General features: G+C 35.7%; 2 protein-coding genes across 5 annotated transcripts; both read left to right on the plus strand.

Moving 5' to 3' along the window:
- The first annotated feature begins 1,935 nt into the window (after positions 1 to 1,935).
- On the plus strand, positions 1,936 to 4,633 carry LOC126799341 (probable aminotransferase TAT2). The gene is made up of 7 exons (XM_050526525.1): positions 1,936 to 2,195; positions 2,347 to 2,692; positions 3,122 to 3,340; positions 3,504 to 3,566; positions 3,784 to 3,939; positions 4,053 to 4,146; positions 4,362 to 4,633. The coding sequence occupies exons 1-7, from the start codon at positions 1,951 to 1,953 to the stop codon at positions 4,478 to 4,480; spliced, it is 1,242 nt and encodes a 413-aa protein (XP_050382482.1). The 5' UTR covers positions 1,936 to 1,950; the 3' UTR covers positions 4,481 to 4,633.
- A 13,024-nt stretch (positions 4,634 to 17,657) lies between these two features.
- On the plus strand, positions 17,658 to 22,069 carry LOC126796663 (tyrosine aminotransferase-like). Of its 4 annotated transcripts, none has more exons than XM_050523395.1 (8): positions 17,658 to 17,789; positions 18,002 to 18,315; positions 18,467 to 18,812; positions 19,312 to 19,530; positions 19,661 to 19,720; positions 21,080 to 21,235; positions 21,334 to 21,427; positions 21,659 to 22,069. In XM_050523395.1, exons 2-8 carry the CDS (start codon positions 18,035 to 18,037, stop codon positions 21,775 to 21,777), a joined length of 1,275 nt encoding a protein of 424 aa, XP_050379352.1. In that variant the 5' UTR covers positions 17,658 to 17,789; positions 18,002 to 18,034; the 3' UTR covers positions 21,778 to 22,069. The 4 variants fall into 4 exon arrangements, with proteins under 4 accessions (XP_050379352.1, XP_050379351.1, XP_050379353.1 ...); XM_050523394.1 differs by having other exon boundaries at positions 17,661 to 17,789; positions 17,982 to 18,315; XM_050523396.1 differs by having other exon boundaries at positions 17,686 to 17,789; positions 17,960 to 18,315.
- Positions 22,070 to 22,235: the final 166 nt, after the last annotated feature.

Raw genomic sequence — 22,235 nt, forward strand, 5'->3', positions numbered from 1 at the left:
TTTACAATTCTAGTTCCTGTCTCTGGTGATTTTGTCCTCCACGTTTACCCAAATGAAGAAACGCACGAGGTCCAATCTGACTAGCAGCCAAAAGATAGAAGCAATTTTTAACTATCTTGGTCATCGATTAAGAATCGACGTTACTTTTGTTTAATTATCAGTAGCAATCTTCAGGTTAAATCAACTTCAAGTTGCAGCCTAGCTAGTAGCTACCCAATTTTACAATTCTAGTTCCTGTCTCTGGTGATTTTGTCCTCCGCGTTTACCCAAATGAATAAACGCACGAGGTCCAATCTGACTAGCAGCCAAAAGATAGAAGCTCAAGCAATCAACACCATGCCACCACAAGAAAAACACAACATAAAAACGGAGTCGAACAACCCAGACCGATTAGCCGCCTAGGTTTCAATTCCGACCCTAAACTCTAACATATAGCTAGGGTTTAATTGAAGAGCCATATTATTCAAATGAATAACAAATTATAAGCACGATTCTTTTACCTAGCAAAATATTTAAATACACTGTACCGACAATCTAACATGATGTAAATTACGTTTAGGGGATGTATTGTATTTGAATTTAGTGAGAGTTTAAAGAAATCTATGAAATTTAAAAGTCTAGGTGTATTTAATACAGATTTTTAATTATCCATACAAGTCTATGTGTATTCAATTATGATTTTTAAAAATCATTATAGAATACATGAAAATATGAGGGTATTCAATCAGAACTTTTAAAAATGAATAGAAGTCTATGGATATCCAAAATATCATTCATACTTATGGAATTATAAACTCATGGAATCTCATGGACTTTGTAGTGTTAATTATACACACCACAATCCAAAAATTGTCTAGCCTTTAGACCAAAGATTTTCATGGAGTTTCTCATTGTATTTTGTTTTCTCCATCATTTCTCTTTATTTTCTTTTTATCTTTTTTTTTACCAATTCTTTTTTCTACAACCCAACATGTTTATTCAACCTATGATCTCAGGATTGTTTTCTTCTTCTTTATGTTATGTTCTTACCTTGTATTTTTACTTATTAAAATCTCATTCTTATATGTGGACACATGTCCAATGCTAACAATAAAAACAATGACGATGAAAGAAGTACGTAAGAAGAGAGGAGAATAATAATCATACCAATGTTTTATGAACACCGACTTCTTTAGCTTAAAACTTTAGGAATAATTTATTTACTTCCATTTCTTTGATACATATTGGTCGATATATTTATTTATTTATTTTCTTATAAATAATCGAGATTTTCTAATTTCTTTGTAATAGATACAAATTATACAACCAATAAATTTGTTTAGAACAAAAAATTGTTCCGTAGAAAATTTTCTTAGCATGCATTAAATCCTCGTCCAATAGCATCCACGAGGCATTAGAGAACCCATAAAACCAGCCTAGATGCTTAAGGCGCAGTCGGGAGTGAAGCAAATTATCATGGAACCGTGGGCTTGTACTTGAGAGACATGGTATGCACATACATTATGAATACTGAGAAATCTATAGAAGTCGATCAATATGAATTATGTGGATTTCATGAATCAATAAAAATATATAGAAATCAGTCAAAAGTTTGTAGTTGAAATTAGTGATTTTAACGATTCTATGAAAGTCTATGTACTTTTTAAAGAGTTTGTAGACTTTTTAAAAAGTCTGTCAATTAAAATAAGTTAACACAAATCTATATACAATATACCCCCCTTAATTATCTGCAGGTTGGTCATTGTAAAATATATAGTCTCCGCTGAGACTATAGTCTTTGTAAAACCTTAATATATAGTACGTACGTACTGTTGGGTATGAACACATGCAACCGTGTAGCTTGCATTGTCCAAATAAAATGAAGGCTAGCATCTGTCAAGTGGATATGCTGCTTGTTTATATAAACAAGCAGGTAATGAGACTACGAGAGTCGATAACATACAAAGGAAAATGGAAAATGGGAATGGAAAGCTCAAAGTGGCACCCGCGATCACTATACGAGGAGTTATCGCCAAGATAATGCAAAATCTCAACAAAGATGATCAAAGGCAAATCATTCCTTTAGGCAACGGTGACCCCTCCGCTTTCCCATGCTTCCGGACTACTCTTTCGGCCGAAGATGCGATCGTTGATTCAGTTAGGTCCGGCAAGTTCAACTGCTATTCTCCCTCAGTTGGTATTCTACAAGCTCGGAGGTATGAGAAACTAACTTAGCTAGTCTTATGTTATAGCATGTACGTACGTACGTCTCATGCATTTCAGTTCTTTAATTTCTCTTTGGTACTTATCTAGAGATTGTATAATATGTAGTCTACGATGATAATGTTCAACACGATTATGAAACAGGGCTATTGCTGATTATCTGTCGAACGATCTCCCGTACAAGTTATCACCTGACGATGTTTATCTTACGATTGGATGTACACAAGCAATTGAAGTGGTACTGACAGCTATATCTCTTTCAAATCCCGTTGCCAACATTCTACTTCCAAGGCCAGGCTACCCTTTCTATGAGACTTGGGCAGCCTTTTCCAATCTGGAAGTTCGTCACTATGATCTGCTTCCGGGACAGAGTTGGGAGGTTGATTTTGAAGATCTTGAAGCTCTTGCAGATCAAAATACTGTTGGCATGGTCATAATCAATCCCGGAAATCCTTGTGGAAATGTTTATACGTCTCAACATTTGAAGAAGGTAACTACCCTATCTTTCATGCTAATACTGTACAAATACAACAGGGTTTCTATCTGTAAGTGATGCTGGAATACTTGTGCTCTGAGTTTTCTTTAAATGCTTCATGTAGTTCAAACATGTATCTAGGTACTTAACGCAGTTCAGACCTGAGTTCCACTTAATAACTGTAACTTCACATTTATACAAACTTGCATGGGTACAATTGTGCTCTATTCCTAAATGATTTTGATAGACGAAGACATAAAAAGCCTACATGAACTGAACATTCAATTTACCTTTGGAGTTGATACCAGCTAGTGAGTAATATATTACAATCCGTCAAGGAAGAAAAAAATTATAAAGATGGATGAGAAAATTCATGTGCTTAATTGTGGATACTTTGGTACTATATAGTTAAGCATAATTAATCACTAATCTGCTGAATTCTAGTTTGCAGAGATGGCAAGGAAGCTTGGGATTTTTGTAATTGCTGATGAAGTTTATGATCATCTTACTTTCGCAAATACTCCATTTGTGCCAATGGGGACTTTTGGATCTATTGCCCCTGTTCTTACACTTGGTTCTATGTCAAAGAGATGGATCGTACCTGGCTGGAGACTTGGGTGGATGGTCACCTGTGACCCAAATGGAAAATTTCAAAACTCGATGGTATGTATGCCTCTTGTTTCTTTCTTCCACTCATGCCATCCATGAATATAGGCTATATAGATAGGAACAATCTCATCACTTTCATCAGTATTAATTACATTTTTTTGTCCGAACTTTCGATCTCATGTCCATGCTCGATCTTGCCTTGTTTTTTTCCCGTCAGATCATGAAGTCCATTATAGAGTGTCTCGAGATCTCATCAGAAGCTCCCCCAACCTTCATTCAGGTCTGTATTCAAGTATAACCTAACAGTTTTAGAAGTTTCGGGGAAGGAAAAATTATAACAGAGAAAAAAAAATGGCACTCTATGAATTTGAAGACAGGCATTGAAGACATACCAGTCTCACAAGTACTATTGTTGTCCCCCAGAAATTTCTATACTGTTGCTCTTTGTCTGATGATCAAGTTTTGTACTTATGCGGTTTTCATGGATCTGCATGCAGGCAGCAATTCCTCAAATTATAGAGAATACAAAGGAGGCTTTCTTTTTTAAAGTAGTTGAGATACTGAGAGTTGCTGCGAACATATGTTTTGATAAACTTAACGAGATCCCCTGCATTTCGTGCCCATGCAAACCAGAAGGTTGCATGTTTGTTATGGTAATTAATCATTCTAGGGGAAAAATTCATGTTTATGCGTTTCTGAACCCTGAACAAGATCTGTAATTAGTAATAAGATGGCCAAGGTAAATAACTCATACATGTGCATGCAGGTAAAGCTAAATCTCTTGATGATGGATGACATTAGTGATGATGTTGAGTTCAGCCTCAAACTAGCCAAAGAGGAATCTGTTATAGTACTACCTGGTAATTAATTACATACGATCTTGATTCTCATTTCTCAACTATCAAAATTTACAGTACGTACTGTATGTCTGCACATGGACTTTAATGTATATTTTTATCACATTATCACCATTTATATGTTTGGTCTGAGTCCACTAAAAAACAAAACTGATTATGCTGGTGGAGTTTGTTTCCGAAGATCGAACAAACTATTTATGTTTCACTTCTTCTTGAAGGTGTAACTGTTGGATTGAAGAATTGGTTGAGGATATTATTCGCTTGTGACCATTCAACTCTTGAAGATGCCCTAAGGAGGATTAAAGCCTTCTGTGAAAGGCATGCCAAGAAACAGTAAATGCAGGAGATGGACAACTCAGGATTGGATCTCATGTGCGCACAAGCTAGTGCTGGCTCTGATTTTCAATTCCAAATGAAAATTACAATATTAATTAGTATGCAGTTCCATCTTGTAACCCTTCAATTCTGATGCATTAATCAAAGAAAAGTGTTCTAGGATAACTGAATAAGCAATTGGCATGGTGTTGTAGAATATTTGTTGTTAATTACTGCAATTTCTAAATGATTTGATCACTTTTCTAATTTTCTTTTGGAGAAATGAAAATCTGAACAATTTTTCCAAATTAATTATACATCAGTTAAAAGGATTCGCAAAGTATCGAAAATAAGCAAAATAGTAATTATGAATCCTGATGCCTATTTGATCAGGAAAAATATCATGATGCATGCCTAGGGTCCACGCACAAAACAATTAGCTAATGTGCATGCAGCATTCTTAGGCCACCTAGGAATTTACTAGTGTTAATCCTAAATGAGTGAATAGCCGGTCCTGACGTTTTAGTGGATTTTAGTGGCTTAAAGCAAACAATTTAAATGCAGTCTTACATAAAATTTCATATGAAGATGCTAAGCCAAAACGTTTTTTATTTTATTTTTAGAATCGACAATGCTGTCATATAATAGACTAAGAAGGTAACAAGAATATGGAACGCCCTATAGGGTCTTGAAGCAATGGAACTATGTGAGCCAATTTAAAAAAAAACTAACTAACTCAATGCTAACAAACCATGGCAATAAAACGCATAGTAACCAAAAGTCCAAAAAAAGTGAGTACTCACTTATTATCTAACCGGAACCATCTTACTCAAATGAGGGCACCTAGTCGAATCTACAGAATCCACCTTATGGCAAGGGGGTCTCCCCAACAGGAACCACAAAAACCACCTCTCTGAGGTCTCCCTTATTCTTTGTCGAATTGGATGGTTCCGCTAAAGCCAAAGAAACCACCTCATTCCCCTCCATCACAACAACTAGTGAAGGCTCGACACCAAACCCTAGCCCGAAATCATGTGCTAAGGACACCTACGGAATTGGGCACCCATACCTCAGGTCCGCCGTACATGGTTTTTGTGTGCATTAACGCCGATCTCACTGTCTCCTTGTTTACAGCATCCAACCCAATCTCGGATAGCCTTGACCACCCTACGTCAGCACTAGCTAGTGCGCTCACCGCTCTAAGACCACGAGATCTAAAGTGTGAGGAAGAAGAGACTCGGCTTGCCAGATTGCCAATCTCAAAGACATAGGAAACCTGCCAGACTTGGAAGCAGCAACAAGGAAGCCCGACACCCCCACCTTGATCGATCACTGCCGAGATCATGAAGCCGCCGCGTAGGAGTGAATTTGCCAAGTCGTCATCCAAGAACCCTAGGAGACGACTATATTTTCTCGATGAATCTCAATAGATGACCAGAGCCACCCCAAACCTAGAACCAAGTCAAAACTTTCAACTCCAAACTTGTCGATGTCATCGTTGCTTCTATAATTATCATTGAACCCACTGCCACCAAAGAGACAGGGTAGGGCAACGAGAATAGGGAGACGGGAGAAACAAGCCATCTTTGGTCAAGATATCTCCTAATATTGTCAAGTTTATGTGCAGATCAAGGTAAAGCCAAAACGTTGAAGTGTGTATTTTTCATCTTGTTTAAAGATTTGAAAAATAATAATAAATTCTAATTAAGAATTTCCTACAACATCTACAAATATCAATATATATTAAGGGTGCCCGTATTGACACACTTTTTTTTTGAATGGGGAATGGACATGAGATTAAACTATCTCGGGATGCAAGTTTAAATTCAATAAACTTGTCGAGGATTTTTTTTGTTATTTAACACATCTTAATTATCTATTGTTTATCACTATTTATTGCAAACTACCACTTCAAAATCACTTCTCATTGCCTCCCATAATGGATAGGGTGTGTGAATAACAAAACCGGCCATGTCAATAACATCACCCTATATTAATATTGCATATACTAATCATAATAGATAAGATGCACTTGTTTTTTGTGATTATAGACTTTTTTTTTGTACAAATGGGGCCATTAGCCCAAGCAAAAGAAAGCAAAAAAGAAACTAGCCAGAGCTACAATTCATAAACTTCCTAGCTCTAGAAAGACCAACAATGTCATCCAGCAGAGCATCAGAAACCAGCGTTAAAGGGTCATGTAAGATACATATTCCTCTATCATTAGAAGTACTATGTTTAGCAAGAATATCAGCTACCATATTCTTCTCTCTGTGAACATGTTTCACATCAATAAAATCAAAGGCACACATCAGACTTATGCATGTCATTATTAAGGTCCTAAGAGGACGCAAATCAATATTATCATGTTGAAGAAGATTGATAAGCACTAAAGAATCAGACTCAACTTCTAGTCTTGAAAACTTTAAACTACGAGTTAGGTGTAGACCATGAATAAACCCTAAGCCTCAGCTTGTAGGACCTCCCCAGTCTCAATGTTCACCATAAACCCACCCTGCCAACAGCCAACCTCATCCCTAAGGACACCCCCTGCTCTAATATTTCCATTATTCATCCTGGAGCCATCAACATTCAGTTTAAAATTTCCAATAGCTGGTTTAATCCAATATAACATCTCCACATGTTTAGGAAAGTTTTGTACCAAGCTTAGTATTAGCTTTAGCCCTTTCATCAGCATAACTAAAAACAACTTCAGAAATATTAAAAGGATACTTGAATGAGCTGTCAAAAATGGATTTGCACCTCCATTTCCATATGAACCAACAACAATAGATGAAGAAGATATTCCAACTGGTATTACTCATATAGTACCATTTCTGAAGCAAATTAGCATAGATCCAATTTTCCCAACTCAGAACAAAAGTAGCAAGGATATTTTGGTGAATCTTAAAATTTTGCCAAACCTGTTTAGACTTAGGACAATCCCTGAAGAGGTGAATCATTGTTTCTGGGGTATTAGTGCAGAATTTGCAGTGAGGATTGGACGCAAGCTTCTTTCGAAACCTCTGCTCATTAATTAACAATTTACTTGAAACAAAGGTCCATAACAATATTTTAATCTTTGGAGGTATAGGAAGAGACCAAATTTCATCCAAACAAACTTTTGGAAGCCCTATTAATCACATAGCACGTTGTAAGCAGATTTTACGGAGAGAATTCCAGAAGAAGTCTGCCCCCATATAATTTGATCAGGAATATCACATTCAGTAATAGGCACAAATAACACTTGAGCAATTATTTGTTGAGGAAGATGTTCACCAAGCATGATCATATTCCAGCTACCATCAATCCAAAATTCATTCACAACAAAGTTAGTATTGACAATACCATGATTAATAGCATGGTTGAGAAGGATACCAGAAGGAGCCCAATTATCAATCCAAAATTTAGTCTGAAAACCATTGCCAACTCTCCAGATAAGTCCATTTCGCAGTAAATTAGCCCCATACACAATACCAGACCAAGTACCTTAGCACTGAGCAGGCTTTTATAAGAATTCTATAGGATAAAACCAGAATGCAGATACTTCCTCATATAGATCTTGCTCTAAAGTCCTTGGTCTTTCTAGACAACTCTCCAACTAGATTTAGCAAGCATGACCATGTTCATATTAGCTAACTTTTTAATCCCCAAGTCACCATAGCATTTAGGTCTACGGACTGTATCCTAATTAGTAAGATGGACTTTCTTTTTCTGCTCTGTATCGCCCCATAGAAAACCCTATTGAGTTTATCCACCTTGTCACAAATTGACATAGGAAGCTTAGCAGTTTGCATTGCATAAATTGGAATGGAAGCATTAACAGATTGAATCAAAGTTAATCTTCTTACCATATTAAGAGTCTTACTTTTCCAACTAGCCAACCTGGCTTGAACCTTGTCAACAATACTAGCATAGGTGTTCTTATTAACTGTTTTATGAAGCAAATGCATATCAAGGTAAGTTCCTAGATCATCAGTTAGCGGAGAGCCACATATCTTGCCTATTTCCTCAACAATCCTAACTGAGAAATTAGAAGATATAAACACCATAGATTTCTCAAAGTTCACAGTTTGTCCCGAGAGGCCACAAAAGAGGTCCATACATTGCTTCATCCCTTTCGCCTGAACACTGCTAGCCTCAACAAAGCGAATTAAATCATCTGCAAAGAATAAGTGGGAGACAAAAGACCCATTTGTAGAGGACTGAATTGGGAGCCAATGTTTGGAAACAACCACAGTTCTAATAAGATGAGATAATTTTTCCATGCAAAGGACAAAGAGATAAGGGGAGAGAGGGACCCTTGCCTAGTCCACTGCCCCCTTTAAAAGGCTCTGATAATTCACCATTTACGATAATTTGCTAGCTAGTAGAAGTAATACAACTCATAATCAACTTAATAATATTGCACGGAAGTTTGACGTCATAAAGAACCTGCTCAATGAAACTCTAGATGAGTTTTTCATAGGCTTTCAAAATATCAATTTTCCAAGCCATGAAGCCTTTAGCACCCTTAGAGTTCCTACATTTATATAAGATTTCTTGAGCAATCATAATGTTGTCAAAGATATGTCTTCCTGGAACAAAGCTAACTTGATTAGGGCTAATCCATTTTCCCAACATAGGTCTAATTCTGTCAACGATGATCTTAGAGATAATCTTGTAAACAGTACAACAGAGGCTGATAGGGCGAAAGAAATGCATACGTTGAGGGGCTGGCACTTTCGAAACAAGAGTGATAAGAGTATGGTTTAGACCGGGAGGAATAGAACCCGAATCAAAAGCAGTGGTAACAAATTTATAATCTCAGAGGAACACAAGGGCCAATGTTGTTGGTAGAATAAAGCAGGAAACTCATCAGCTCCAGGAGCTTTCATCTTACCAATTCTGAATAAAGCACTATGAATTTCCTGTATAGAAACATCTCTGCCAATTAAAAAATACTCTGCATGAAGAGTATCAGGAAAAAGAATAGGAATATGAAACCTGAGATCCAAGCTACATTCAGCCGCAAAAAGATTAGAAAAGAAATCTACAGCAGTTTTCTTCATCACAGTGGGATCACTAGACAAAGTACTAGAGGAGTCAAACAAGCAATCTATCTTGTTTCTTCTCCTCCGAACAACAGTGGTTAGGTGAAAGAAATTTGTGTTTCTATTACCATCCTTTAACCATTTGTCCCTTGATTTTTGCTTCCAAAACAGAGCTTCAGCATCTCTCATTTTTTCATACTTGGCAATTAACTTCTTCTCAAGAACGTGAAAAAAAGTATTATTACCTCTAGCCAAACACTTCTAGATCCCACAAATTCTGGCTAGAAGACTTCTTTTCTGCTTAAAAATATTACCAAAGACCTCTTTTATTCCAAATATTGAGAGAAGAAGCCTAACCTTGAGTTTTTTTGGAAGAGATCACCACCACAATTGTTCCATGTGTCAGTCACCTTATCAATATAGCTTTCATCCTGCATCCACATAGCTTGAAACCTAAAAGGAGGATTAGCTCTTGAAGTCCTAGCATCAGGCTTCAGCTTGATTAATATAGGGCAATGATCTGATTTCATTCTAGCAATGTGGATGACACAAGCATCAGGAAAAAAGGGCCTCCATTCACTAGAACAAAAGCTTATATCTAATCTCTCTTTAACATAATTATTAGTCCAAGTGAAATCTGCTCATTCGTAGCCCATGTCAATCAAGCCATTCCTCACGACCCAATCTTGCATACCCCCAAATATATAATGTTGAGAGCCATCAATCTTATCAGAAAAAGAGAGATGTTCATTAAAATCACCCACCAAAATCCAAGGGAAATTGTGTTTCTTAATCAGATCATCAAGAGAAGTCCAAAGTCCACTTCTAGAAGTATTGCATGGACTAGCATAAATCCCCGTCAAAAGCCAAGTATGAGAGCCATTCCAAGAGATCTTAACTGAAATATACTAAAAATTACGATCAACAATATCAACAGTGATTTTGTTTCTATTCCACAAAAACCAAAGACCACCAAAAAATCCATTAACTTCCATAGCTTCAAAATGAGTAAAGCCAAGAGAGAGTAAGCATTTTTTAGCACCAGAGAACTGGATTCTAGGTTCACAAATAATAAGTAAGTCTACCTTATTCATCTTCACAAGATCCTAGATAGAGGACCTGAACTTTTCACCCTCCAGCTCCTCGAGCATTCCAGAAGAGAATATGATCCATTAAAAACATGAAAGAAGAAGGGAGGACATATCCAACTAGGAATCAATAATATCTTTCCCATTTTGGGGAAGAAGATCAGCAGCATTAGACAACTTGCTATTTTCAACAAAAATCTGGTCAACAATATCATCAGAATTCTGCACTTTAGAAATCTCACTAGCATTAGTTAAAACATTCTCAGGAGAACAATGACCAAAGAGAGCAAATATCCCATTACCAAAAACATTACCAACATGATCAAATGGGAGCTTCTTAATAGCAGTTGGTTGCTTGGTAATAGTTGTTGAGAAATTTTTATCCTTCTTCTGATAAAACTTCACCATTTTAGTACCACTAGCACTAGCAACATTAGAGACATATTCCATAGGAATACAAATATCTTTAGATAGGTTAGCAGAAAGAGGGTTACCTTCAGCATCTTTGGAGGTAGAAAATGCATTATTCTTAGTAGGGGAGGTCTTATTATGAAGCTTCACTTTGTCCTGAAAATTATTCCACAGTTTCACAATAGGGGGAGCATCAGATATATTAGCATTGTCTACAGAGGTCTCAGGCTCAACACGAGCATTATCTTCCTTAACATGAAGCACAGAGAAGCTAGAGCCCTTGTTGGAGTTTTTCTTTCCATTGACATTCTCATTACTTTTCTTTTTATTTATGTAATTCATTAACATCCAATGACCCATGTCCTCTTTAATCACTGAATTATGAGCACAAGGATTAGACAACCCAAGGACTGGACCTTCCTTCTCTATTGTATCCATTACATTAGCAGTATTGGCATCACAATTATACTCATCATCATCTGTAGGGCAAGGAATATGAACTACATAGGGGCATTTATCCTTGGCTTGCCCGTAACAACCACACTTAAAGTAGATTAGGGAGATTCCTTCATAAATGACATTGTAGGCAAATGATTCTACTTCCACATAGGGTTTTAATGGTTTGTTAAGATCAATTTCAACACAAACATTTGCAAACTGACCTTTAGCTTGGCTGATGGTAATTTGGTCAACCTTAACAACATCCCCTAAGATTTTTCCAATCCTATTAACTGTGTAATTTTAGAAATATTTCATAGGAAGACCACAAATTCTAACCCACATAGCCATCTTACCAATCACTTCCTTCATAGGATTAAAATTTGGTTTCCATTGCCTAATAGTTAAAGTCTGACCAGCTAAAATCCAAGGGTCATTGCACAAGACATAGTTCATATCAGCTTCTAAATTGAACTTAACAATAAAGAAACCATTAGGCAAATCAATTAGTTGCCAACCACCCTTAACTTGCCATTTCATCTAAGACCTCTAAACATGAAAGCAAAGGAATTTGTAGAATTTGGCTTACCCATCAGCTTGATCACTACTGCACAGCGTCATTCATAGTCAAGTTTGTTGTGTACTTTCACCGAAAACGAAACACTTTGGCCTTGAACCCCTTGGGTGTATGAGAAATCTTCCTCATAGAAAATGAACTCTTCAGTCATGGTCTTGCTGAAACGATCAACTGTGTTTTTCAGTTTGCTCGCATAGCTCGAGCCCATAGAGGGAGGGGGAGGATTGGTTACAGATGAATCAAGCTCTTCCACCCATAGAGCCTCCATATCATAAGCAATATCCCCACCACACTTAGAACGTTTTCGCTGCAAATTAATAGAGGTCATACCTCCGCCACTTCCACCAGGAAGGGCGGAGAAAGTGAAGATTGGAGACGACGCCCCCAGATCTTAGGACAAACCCAATTTGCAGTAGCCTTATTGAGAGACACAACAAATCAGAATGCACCACATAATTACAAGTTCGAACCTATCATGAATTCTAATTAGACCAATTACATACTTTTTAGACACCAATACAATTAGAGCATTAGGGGATCATCTAATCATGTAAGATTTCAATTAACATTTAGATTGACTTAGGGTCTAATCTAAATTTGCATCGAGTTCAATAACATTTAGAGTAGAAATCAAACAAGATTACATTTAAGCATCAAATCTTTATGGCGTCACCCACCATGGTTTGACATGCAAATTTCCAGAATTTTTACCACTTTAATCAACACAAACCGAACCTTGTAGAAAATCAAAAACGAACAAACTCATAGAGATGAGTTGCGAGAATCACACGTTGTAGGAACCTTGGAGGGGTGTCTTCAATGGTGATTTCAGTGGAGATGGAATTGGTATATGGGGGAGAACGGCTTGTTGTTTTGGTGAAGAATGTTTGAAGTAGTATTTTGGTAGAGTTTTGGCTCTTGAATGCAAAGGAGAAGTGATCATTTTTCTTTGTGAATGATGTGCTATTTATAGAAGAGTTTTGACTCCTTGAATATTATAGTTTAAACTTTTTCTCCTCAATTTTTTTCACTTATTTTTGTCATTGGTGGATGCAATCTCATTTGATAAATTCATTATTTTCTCCTTTTTAGGTGTCTCATTCTTTCTCTTTTACATTATCTCTTTTTATTCTCTTCCTTTTTCTTTCTCCTCAATTTCTTTCACTTATTTTTGTCATTGGTTGGTGCAATCTCATTTGATAATTCATTATTTTTCTCATTTGTAGGTGTCTCCTTCTTTCTCTTTTACATTATCTCTTTTTATTTTCTTCCTCTTTCTTTCTCTCTTTTTCTTTCACTTATTTTTGTCATTGGTGGGTGCAATCTCCTTTGATAAATTCATTATTTTTCTCCTTTATAGGTGTCTTATTCTTTCTTTATTTTCCTTTTTTGCTTGACTTTTCCTCTATTGTTTTCCTTCATTGTACAATCTGAAAATAATAAAAGACAAGATAATTCATATAAAAAGATTAAGTAAGTTACCAGAATATGAGAGTAAGATTAGAAAAGTTATGGAATAAAAGTTTAAGTTCAATTAAAATTTTCCCAAATAGTACGTTTTCTAGTCTAAAAAGGATTCCTAATGCAAGAATGACTCTCAAAATATCGCCTTAATAAACAAAAGCACATATAAAACTAGAAGTAAGAGCTTGATTTCTGTCTAGGCTGCAACCCATGCCTTCCAAGTGGATCCACCACCGGTGATATGTTGAGTGAGGGATGTGTATTAATATGCTGATCACTCCTCATATTATCATAAATTCGATAGTTTACTTCTTCAAGTTTAAATTTTAACAAATCACTCCTTATACTTTTTTAAATTCGAGCAATCTAGTCATTCCGTCATATTTTAATTTTAATTTTAATTTTAATTTGGGTGTTAAGTTGTTGGTTAGCAAACATAAATTAGATGGAACTTAACACCCAAATTGGATGGAGAGATGACGGAATGACTAGATTGCTCGAATTTGGAAAGTATAAAGAGTGACCAGTTGAAATTAAAACTTAAATAAGTAAACTATCGAGTTTGTGATAATGTGAAGAGTGATCAGTATTTTGTTATATTATGTTAGAGGAATGTGCATAAAATTTCTCATAAAACAAAAGGGTAGCGTGTTATAGACAATATGATTCATTACAGTCACATATCAAAATCTAATAAAAAACATAGTTAATTAGGAGAATATTCAGATTTATTTGTTGAAGTGTTTTCCTAACTGTACCCAATAAATATCTAAGTAGATCCTATAACTAAAATTTGAATGATATTCCTAATTATACCAAGCACCCCACACGGCCACACCTAGAATCTGTCAATGCTCTTGCGTAGCTGTTAGCCTTTTTCAATTAATTTGCTATTGAGTATGTAATAGAGTTAGGATCGAGAGTTCTCCTTATCTTGGTTTGGTTTGCCTAGCTCCCATGTTTTCAACAATGAAAATCATCACGGCAATTTAAAACTAGACTGGGACTTCAAGGAATGGAAGGTGGTTGGGTGAAGTTTACAGGCAATTGACAGTTTTTATTAATGCAGGGGCAAAATAGAATAATATGTGTCAAAATACATTTTACTGGGTATATTGACAACTTCGCTGCTTGGTACATCTGTGATGCCGTAGCACCACGTGTCAATATCCAGTGATCTATCTTTCCAATCACAATTTGACATGCAAGATTTAATCAGAAAAATTATATTTAGCTATTTTGTTAGAGACTATTTTAGGTTTCTTTCTAAAACTCTAAACCTAAACCCTATACCCAAAACCCATATCCTATACTCTAAACCCAGAACCCTAAATCATCAATACACATGAATGTCATTTCAAAAATAATAAAAATATGTTATATTATAATTTTGGTATAATAAATCCATGTGTCAAAATATAATAGGTAAGGAGTACCACTGGATATTGTCACGTAGTACTACGGTAGCATATAAAAATTTCTCCATAATATGACGCCAAATTTAGCGCCACAATTCTACGTGGCATACCACATCACATTGCCACATCAATAATTAAATTATAAAAGACAATCATATCTTTGTAAATTCAATGGTTCTAAATTATTATAAAAATATTTTTTTGTTCTTTTTATCATTTCTTCTTTTTCATCACAATAATGCTTCTAAAATACAATTTAAAAATTAAAATTTACTAAAATATGCTTGAAATATGTGTGTGCACGCGCGAAATATATACATATATATTTATTTATTATTTAATTTTAGACGATGTAAGATAATTACAATATTTATATTTAGATGAAAACGTTTGGTAAGATTCTTTTGTTTTTTTTCTGTAAGAGAATATTCTTTTGTTAGGGTATAATCGATTTAAGGAGATATATAATGTAACAAATATTATTTTCATAGAGATATACATATCTTAATTAATACTATATTTAATACAATTATGTCGATGGTAATCTTTCTAATGACAAATATGTCAAGATTCATGATTTTTTTATTTAATTAATTTACATTTACGATGAATTAATGACTATAATTAATTAATTCAATTACCATGGATATATACACCCTACACACACGCGTGCGCGCACACACACAAATTTATATAGAAAAAAATTCACCATCAGTATCTAAACTCTGGTGGCAAGGTCAATGTGGTACCCAGACTCACAAAACTATCAATTTGATACTCAAACTCTTATTTTGCTATCAACGACGTACTTCCGTCAAAAAATTTGACGGCTCCGCTATAAAAGTGACGTGGCACACCTTATCGGAATACAAAATACCATCTTTTTCACCATCAGTACCTGAACTCTAGTGACAAGGTCAATGTGATACACAAACTCACAAAACTATCAATGTGATACTCAAACTCTTATTTTTCTATCAACGACATGCTTCCGTCAAATTTCTTTGACAGCTCTGTTAAAAAAATGACGTGGCACATCTGGAATAAAAAAATCCATCTTTTAATTAACCACTGACTTAAATTAATTCTTTTTCTTTTATTCCTTTTATTTTCTTTATTTCTCTTTCATCTCAACTCATTCTATTTCACACTCTCTCTCTATTTTACCCCAAATTCTCCATCTGCATTAATATCTCCGGTGACTTCCTCTCCCTTCCAAACGTCACCGTTTTGGCCTCGAATCACAATCTGGTTTCCCATGACTGAAACGATGTCGTCACTCGACGGCACTATCCGAGAGCCCAACAATCTCTTGAATCTCAAAGAACCATCAACCAAGACTTGGTATTTTGCAAACCATCAACCAAGGTAATTTTCATTTCCTTCAAATCAAATCTCCGGCCGAGATAGCCGACGTCATGATCCGATTGCAAAACACGAGAAACAATGAGTACTTGAAAAAGACGTGGTCTTCCCCATAAGGCACTCTCCTGATCTTCTCCTGCATTCAAAGAACACCAAAAATTGCTGGGCTTTCGCGGAGCGCCGTTGAGTGATGACATCGTTTTAGTTATGGAAAACCTAATTGTGATTCGAGGCCAAACCGGTGACGTTTGGAAATGAGAGGAAGTCACTGGAGATATTAATGTAGGTGGGGAATTGGGGGTGAAATAGAGAGAGAGTGAAATAGAATGAAGAGATGAAAGAGAAATAAAGAAAAAGAATTAATTTAGGTTTGTGGTTAATTAAAAGAGAGACTTTTTTATTCCCACCAGGTGTGGCACGTCACTTGTTTAACAGAGTCATCAAAGAAATTTTGCCAAAGTACGTCGTTGATAGCAAAATATGAGTCTGAGTATCACATTGATAGTTTTGTGAGTTTAGGTACCACATTGACCTTGCTACTAGAGTTCAGGTACTGATGGTGAAAAAAATGCATTTTTTATTCCCACAAGATGTGCCACGTCACTTTTATAACAGAGTTGTCAAAGAAATTTGACAGAAGTATGTCGTTGATAGCAAAATAAGAGTCTCGGTATTCCAGTGATAGTTTTATGAGTCTCGGGACTACATTGACCTTGCCACCAAAGTCTAGGTACTGATGGTGAATTTGTAGGTGCAGACATCCGTACTGTACCGACCATACGGATTCGGCTTTTTCGGTGACGGCAGGCCGCAACGGCGGGGCGGACCACTACAGCCGCACTCCCCACCTCCCAGCGGTCCCGTATGTTTCGATCGGAGCTCAATCGGCGACCCACGGAGGCCGAAATCTGCCCAGAAACTTGATTTTTACATAGTCCGGCCGCCGTGGGTCGCCGATAGAGTTCCGGCCGCACTTGAAGAGCTATATATATATATATATCGCCCGTGCGCACACATACACACACTTATATATATATATATATATTTCAAGCATATTGTATATATATCGTATTTTTTATTATATTTTAAAGGATTTTGAAAAAATAAATGATATAGAAAAGAATTATAATTTTTTTATAATAATAATCTATAGCCGTTGGATTAATAATATGATTGTTTTTTCATTCAAAAAAGACATTTTGTAATTATTATAATTGTTGACATGACAAATTAATGTGATATATCACGTGAGATTGCGGCGGAAGATCTGACGCCATCATAATTTTCCTACCGCAAAATAACTAACAGCTGCTAATGGTTATAAATCAAATGAAAAGCTAGTTTTGACTTTTGACAGATACTAGAGGGGCAATCATATGTTGTCTTTATCTATTAGGTAGACTCAATTATTTGTTAAAAGCTTATGTCAGAACTTTTGTCGTACAAAACATGAACCAGAGATATTTTTTGTAGCCAAAGAAGATCCGAGAAAAAAGAATCTCTGGTTTCTGGTGAAGAAGAGGTCGGGGCTCACCAGGTCTGTATTTTATGTTAATTTATATCACTTGCTCCATCCACCAAATTAACATGTTCTGCGTATTTGGTAGAAATTTTTATAGCACTTGACGATAATTTAATATATGAAGTCAGAAGACTTTTTATAATATCTTAATTGCTGTGTATGATCAAATGCAACTGTCTAGCTAGTTTAATCAAAATGATGGCTTAGATGCTGTGGGGCATGTGAAGGAAGGTTATTAAACAAGGTGAAGAAATTCGACAATGAAGAGCTCACAAGGGAAAATGGAAAACAAGTGGAATTTTCAGGGGAATGGAGAGCTCAAAGTGGCACCAGCAATCACTATTCGAGGAGTTCTCACCATGATGATGCAAAATCTCAACACTGATGACCAAAGGCCTGTCATTCCTTTAGGCCACGGTGACCCCTCCGCCTTCCCTTGTTTTCGGACTGCTGTTTGTGCCGAAGATGCCATAGTTGATTCTGTTCGGTCCGGCAAGTTCAACTGCTATTCACCCTCAGTTGGTATTCTCCCAGCTAGGAGGTATGTATAATTATCATGCTTCAACTGCTAGTTTATGTCTCATGTTTGTGTTACAAAAGTACTTGTTCAATTCTGTTCTCTTTGGTGTTTTATTTGTAGTATGTAAAATGTGTAGTTTAAGTTGAAGGTGCTCAACATGATTATGAAACAGGGCTGTTGCAGATTATCTATCAAATGATCTCCCTTACGAGTTATCGCCTGACGATGTTTATCTTACAATTGGATGTACACAAGCAATTGAAGTTGTACTGGCAGGTATATCTCTGATAAATCCTGTTGCCAACATTCTGCTTCCTAGGCCAGGCTTCCCTTTCTATGACACAAGGGCAGCCTGTTCCAATCTGGAAGTTCGCTGCTATGATCTGCTGCCGGAAAAGGGCTGGGAGGTTGATCTTGAAGCTCTTGAAGCACTTGCAGATGAAAATACTGTTGCCATGGTCATCATCAATCCTGGAAATCCTTGTGGAAATGTTTATACCTCTCAACATTTGAAGAAGGTTGGTCAATGATCTACTACCCCCATCTCTTTTTTTCCCTGCTTAAGAGTATATCCAACACGGTTTCTAGCTATAAGTACTGGAATTGTGCATTATGAGTCTGCAGTCAGTGGAATTTTGATATTTTCTTTTGAGAGCTCCATGTAGTTCAGACATGTATCTGATCGTTGCAGTTCAGACCTGATTTCACTTATGTAGTTTATCACTTAAATAACAATTGCAACCATGGCCAACTTTAGAAACATTGAAACATATTATTTCAATGTCATGTTGTTATCACTTCAAAGGTTTTGGTAATCTATTTCATCGTTTCCAAATTGTTTTGACAGAAACATTAATAATGTACAAGAACCAAAAGTGTAATTTATAATTGTAAATTGATACAAGTGAGTGACATTGCAGTCTATTAAGGAAGAATAAAATTATAAAGTTGGAGAGGAAAATGTGCTTATTAATGTATAGTTTGGTACTATATAATCATTGATCTTCTGATTTGTAGATTGCAGAGACCGCAAGGAAGCTTGGGATTGTTGTAATTGCTGATGAAGTGTATGACCATCTTACTTTCGCAAATAATCCATTTGTGCCAATGGGGACGTATGGATCTATTGCCCCAGTTCTTACACTAGGTTCTATATCAAAAAGATGGCTTGTACCTGGTTGGAGACTTGGTTGGCTTGTCACCTGTGACCCCAATGCATTTCTTCAGAATTCGGGGGTACGTGTTTCTCTCATTCTGTTCTTCTAAACATGCCATTTTAGAACAATCTTCAACATTACTGGCACCATATAAATTTCTCTGAAAATCTTCTCCTTTCTATGATCTCGTCTTGTTTTTTCTCCCTCAGCTTATGAAGTCCATTAAAGGATGTCTTGATGTCGCACCAGATGCTCCAACCTTCATCCAGGTAGGTTATGTACTCAACTAAAATGTAACAATTTTACGAAGGGTGCGGCTATTGCCACCCCACATTCTACTCTGTTTACCTCATAAATTATTGAATTATTAAAATGTCAAAATACCCTGATATAAAATTACTCTAAAGGACAATAAGTTGTTAAAAATTACAATTTATTTTTTTACACTATCTTTTATTTTGCATAAAATGCACTTAAACCTAAAGATTAAATTAGATTAGATTTCCTTTTAATCATTATAACTCTTGTATTCACGATTCATTCATCTTCTACCGTTCTCATTAATAATAGTAATAATAATAATAATATTAATAATAATTTTCTACAAGTATCACTAATACGTCTAATTAAGAAGTTTAACACTATGTTCAACTTATACATGTGTGATGTATCATCTGTCTCTTTTTTGTTTTGAGATTTAGTTTGGAGCCTTAAATCGTTTTGTTGTTCTATGGTTTAATTGAATGATTAACCGACAATGAATGTGTACTTCAATTTAACACAGTTGGGTTAGTTTCATCGTCTGGTATAAGGCACCAAGACCGAAGTCAATGCTCATGATCTTTTCTTAGTAGTAATTATTAATGTTTTAAAAAACTTGTCTAAAAGCTCGCCTGAGGTTTAAAAAGTTTAAGGTTACTTACATAACGTCTTTATTTGTCGATCTGAGTACCGAGCCTTAAAAAACTTACGTCTTTTATGTCGTATGTTACGTTTTTCACACATTTTACGGATTTTACTACGCCTTAGAAAATAATCTTTTTAGGCATCTTTTATATTTATTTATATAATGTGTTTAATTTGATGAAAACTATCTAAAACGTTTGGATTATGAATTTCATTATATCTAAATGTAATAAATTAGTAAGTTCGTATGTATATTTATTCTTTTTGTACGTGTATAATTATATATTTACACATTTAATTACTAATTTTTTATAACATAAGGCCTCAAGTTTTAAGACTCAAGGCTCTCAAGAAAACGCTTTGGGGTACACCTTCGCTTTTTAAAACATTGGTAATTATTAAAACAAATATGGAATTAAAAAAAAGTGGCAAATGTGTGAACAAAGTAAGTTTAAAGTTAAAAAAATTATGTAGGGTGAACAAAGTATTATTATAAAATGGTATTTTAAGTTTTGAAATGGGGTGAACAAAATAAATCTGAAGGAAAATAAAATAAAATTGGGGTGTAAAGAGAATGTGGAGTGAACAAAACAGAATTTGGGCCCCCTTTTACAAATTTCAGAAGGGAAAAAAAAGAGGGATGAATACCACTTTAAAAAGACACACCATATTTCTCTTTGATAGTCAAAATTTATACTTATGTCGCTTTCATGGATCTGCAGGCAGCAATTCCTCAAATTATAGAGAATACAAAGCAGGATTTCTTTTTGAAAACAGTTGAGATGCTACGAAGTGCTGCAGACATATGCTTTGATAAACTTAACGAGATCCCATGCATTATGTGCCCAAGCAAACCTGAGGGTTCCATGTTTGTTATGGTAACCAATCAAGGGCATAATATCATGTCTATGCGTTTCTGAGCAATTATGAAGATTTATATCAGTAAATGTTTAATGAATCTTATTTATGCATGCAGGTAAAGCTGAATTTCTCATTGTTGGATGACATTAGTGATGATGTTGAGTTCAGCCTCAAACTTGCCAAAGAGGAATCTGTCATAGTACTACCTGGTAATTACATACAATCCCAGTTCCCAATCCCAACTATCCAAATCTTCAGTACTGCATTGACCCTAGTCACTATTTATACAGATTAATTATCACCATTTATCTGTTTGGTATGAGTAATGAGTCCGGCCACCATATAATAAAGGTCATAGTGAAGGTTTCCCTGTTAGAACGATATGCTGGTGGAGTTTGTTTCTGAAGTTAGAACCCTTTTATATTCACCTTCTATTGTAGGTGTGACTGTTGGACTGAAGAACTGGTTGCGGATAACATTCGCTTGTGACCATTTAAGTCTTCAAGATGGACTTGGGAGGATTAAAGCGTTCTGTGAGAGGCATGCCAAGAAACAGTAACATGAATGTGTTGCAGTTCAGATTACAATGGAGTACATACCTTAGATGGTGATCAGAAACTCCTGATTAGATCTCCTGCTCAAGTCAAATGCTGGCTTTCATTTGTTATTTAAAAAACAATTATGATATTAGTAGAAATCAGATATTGACTAGTCAGTCAAGTATCGAGTATGAATAAAGGAAGTTAAAAATAGGAGATCAGCAACTTCGCGTTGTATCTCTTGGTCTCATGCAGTTCGTGCAACTTTCTCGAATTGATTGGAATAATTGAAAGGGAGTATTTGTTAGATAATTGAAAGAAATCCCATTTCTGAGATGGCAAGCGAATGTGTTGTAATTTGAACCAAAATTTAGTTACTGCAATTTCTAAATGTTCATCATTTTGATGCTGCTATGTGTTTTTTTACCATCCAACTTGGCAATATATAAGCCTATCAATACTGCGTAGGTATACTATT

The sequence above is a fragment of the Argentina anserina genome, chromosome 6 (assembly GCF_933775445.1).
Source record: "Argentina anserina chromosome 6, drPotAnse1.1, whole genome shotgun sequence".
In the NCBI taxonomy this organism is placed as follows: domain Eukaryota; kingdom Viridiplantae; phylum Streptophyta; class Magnoliopsida; order Rosales; family Rosaceae; genus Argentina; species Argentina anserina.

Excerpts from the sequence above, each read along its gene's own strand:
- LOC126799341 (XM_050526525.1), top strand. The coding sequence starts at position 1,951 with ATGGAAAATGGGAATGGAAAGCTCAAAGTGGCACCCGCGATCACTATA. Across the intron at positions 2,196-2,346 it reads GGTATTCTACAAGCTCGGAG|GGCTATTGCTGATTATCTGT; the intron begins GTATGAGAAACT and ends ATTATGAAACAG. Across the intron at positions 3,567-3,783 it reads CTCCCCCAACCTTCATTCAG|GCAGCAATTCCTCAAATTAT; the intron begins GTCTGTATTCAA and ends ATCTGCATGCAG.
- LOC126796663 (XM_050523395.1), top strand. The coding sequence starts at position 18,035 with ATGAAGAGCTCACAAGGGAAAATGGAAAACAAGTGGAATTTTCAGGGG. Across the intron at positions 18,813-19,311 it reads CCTCTCAACATTTGAAGAAG|ATTGCAGAGACCGCAAGGAA; the intron begins GTTGGTCAATGA and ends TCTGATTTGTAG. Across the intron at positions 19,531-19,660 it reads CATTTCTTCAGAATTCGGGG|CTTATGAAGTCCATTAAAGG; the intron begins GTACGTGTTTCT and ends TTTCTCCCTCAG.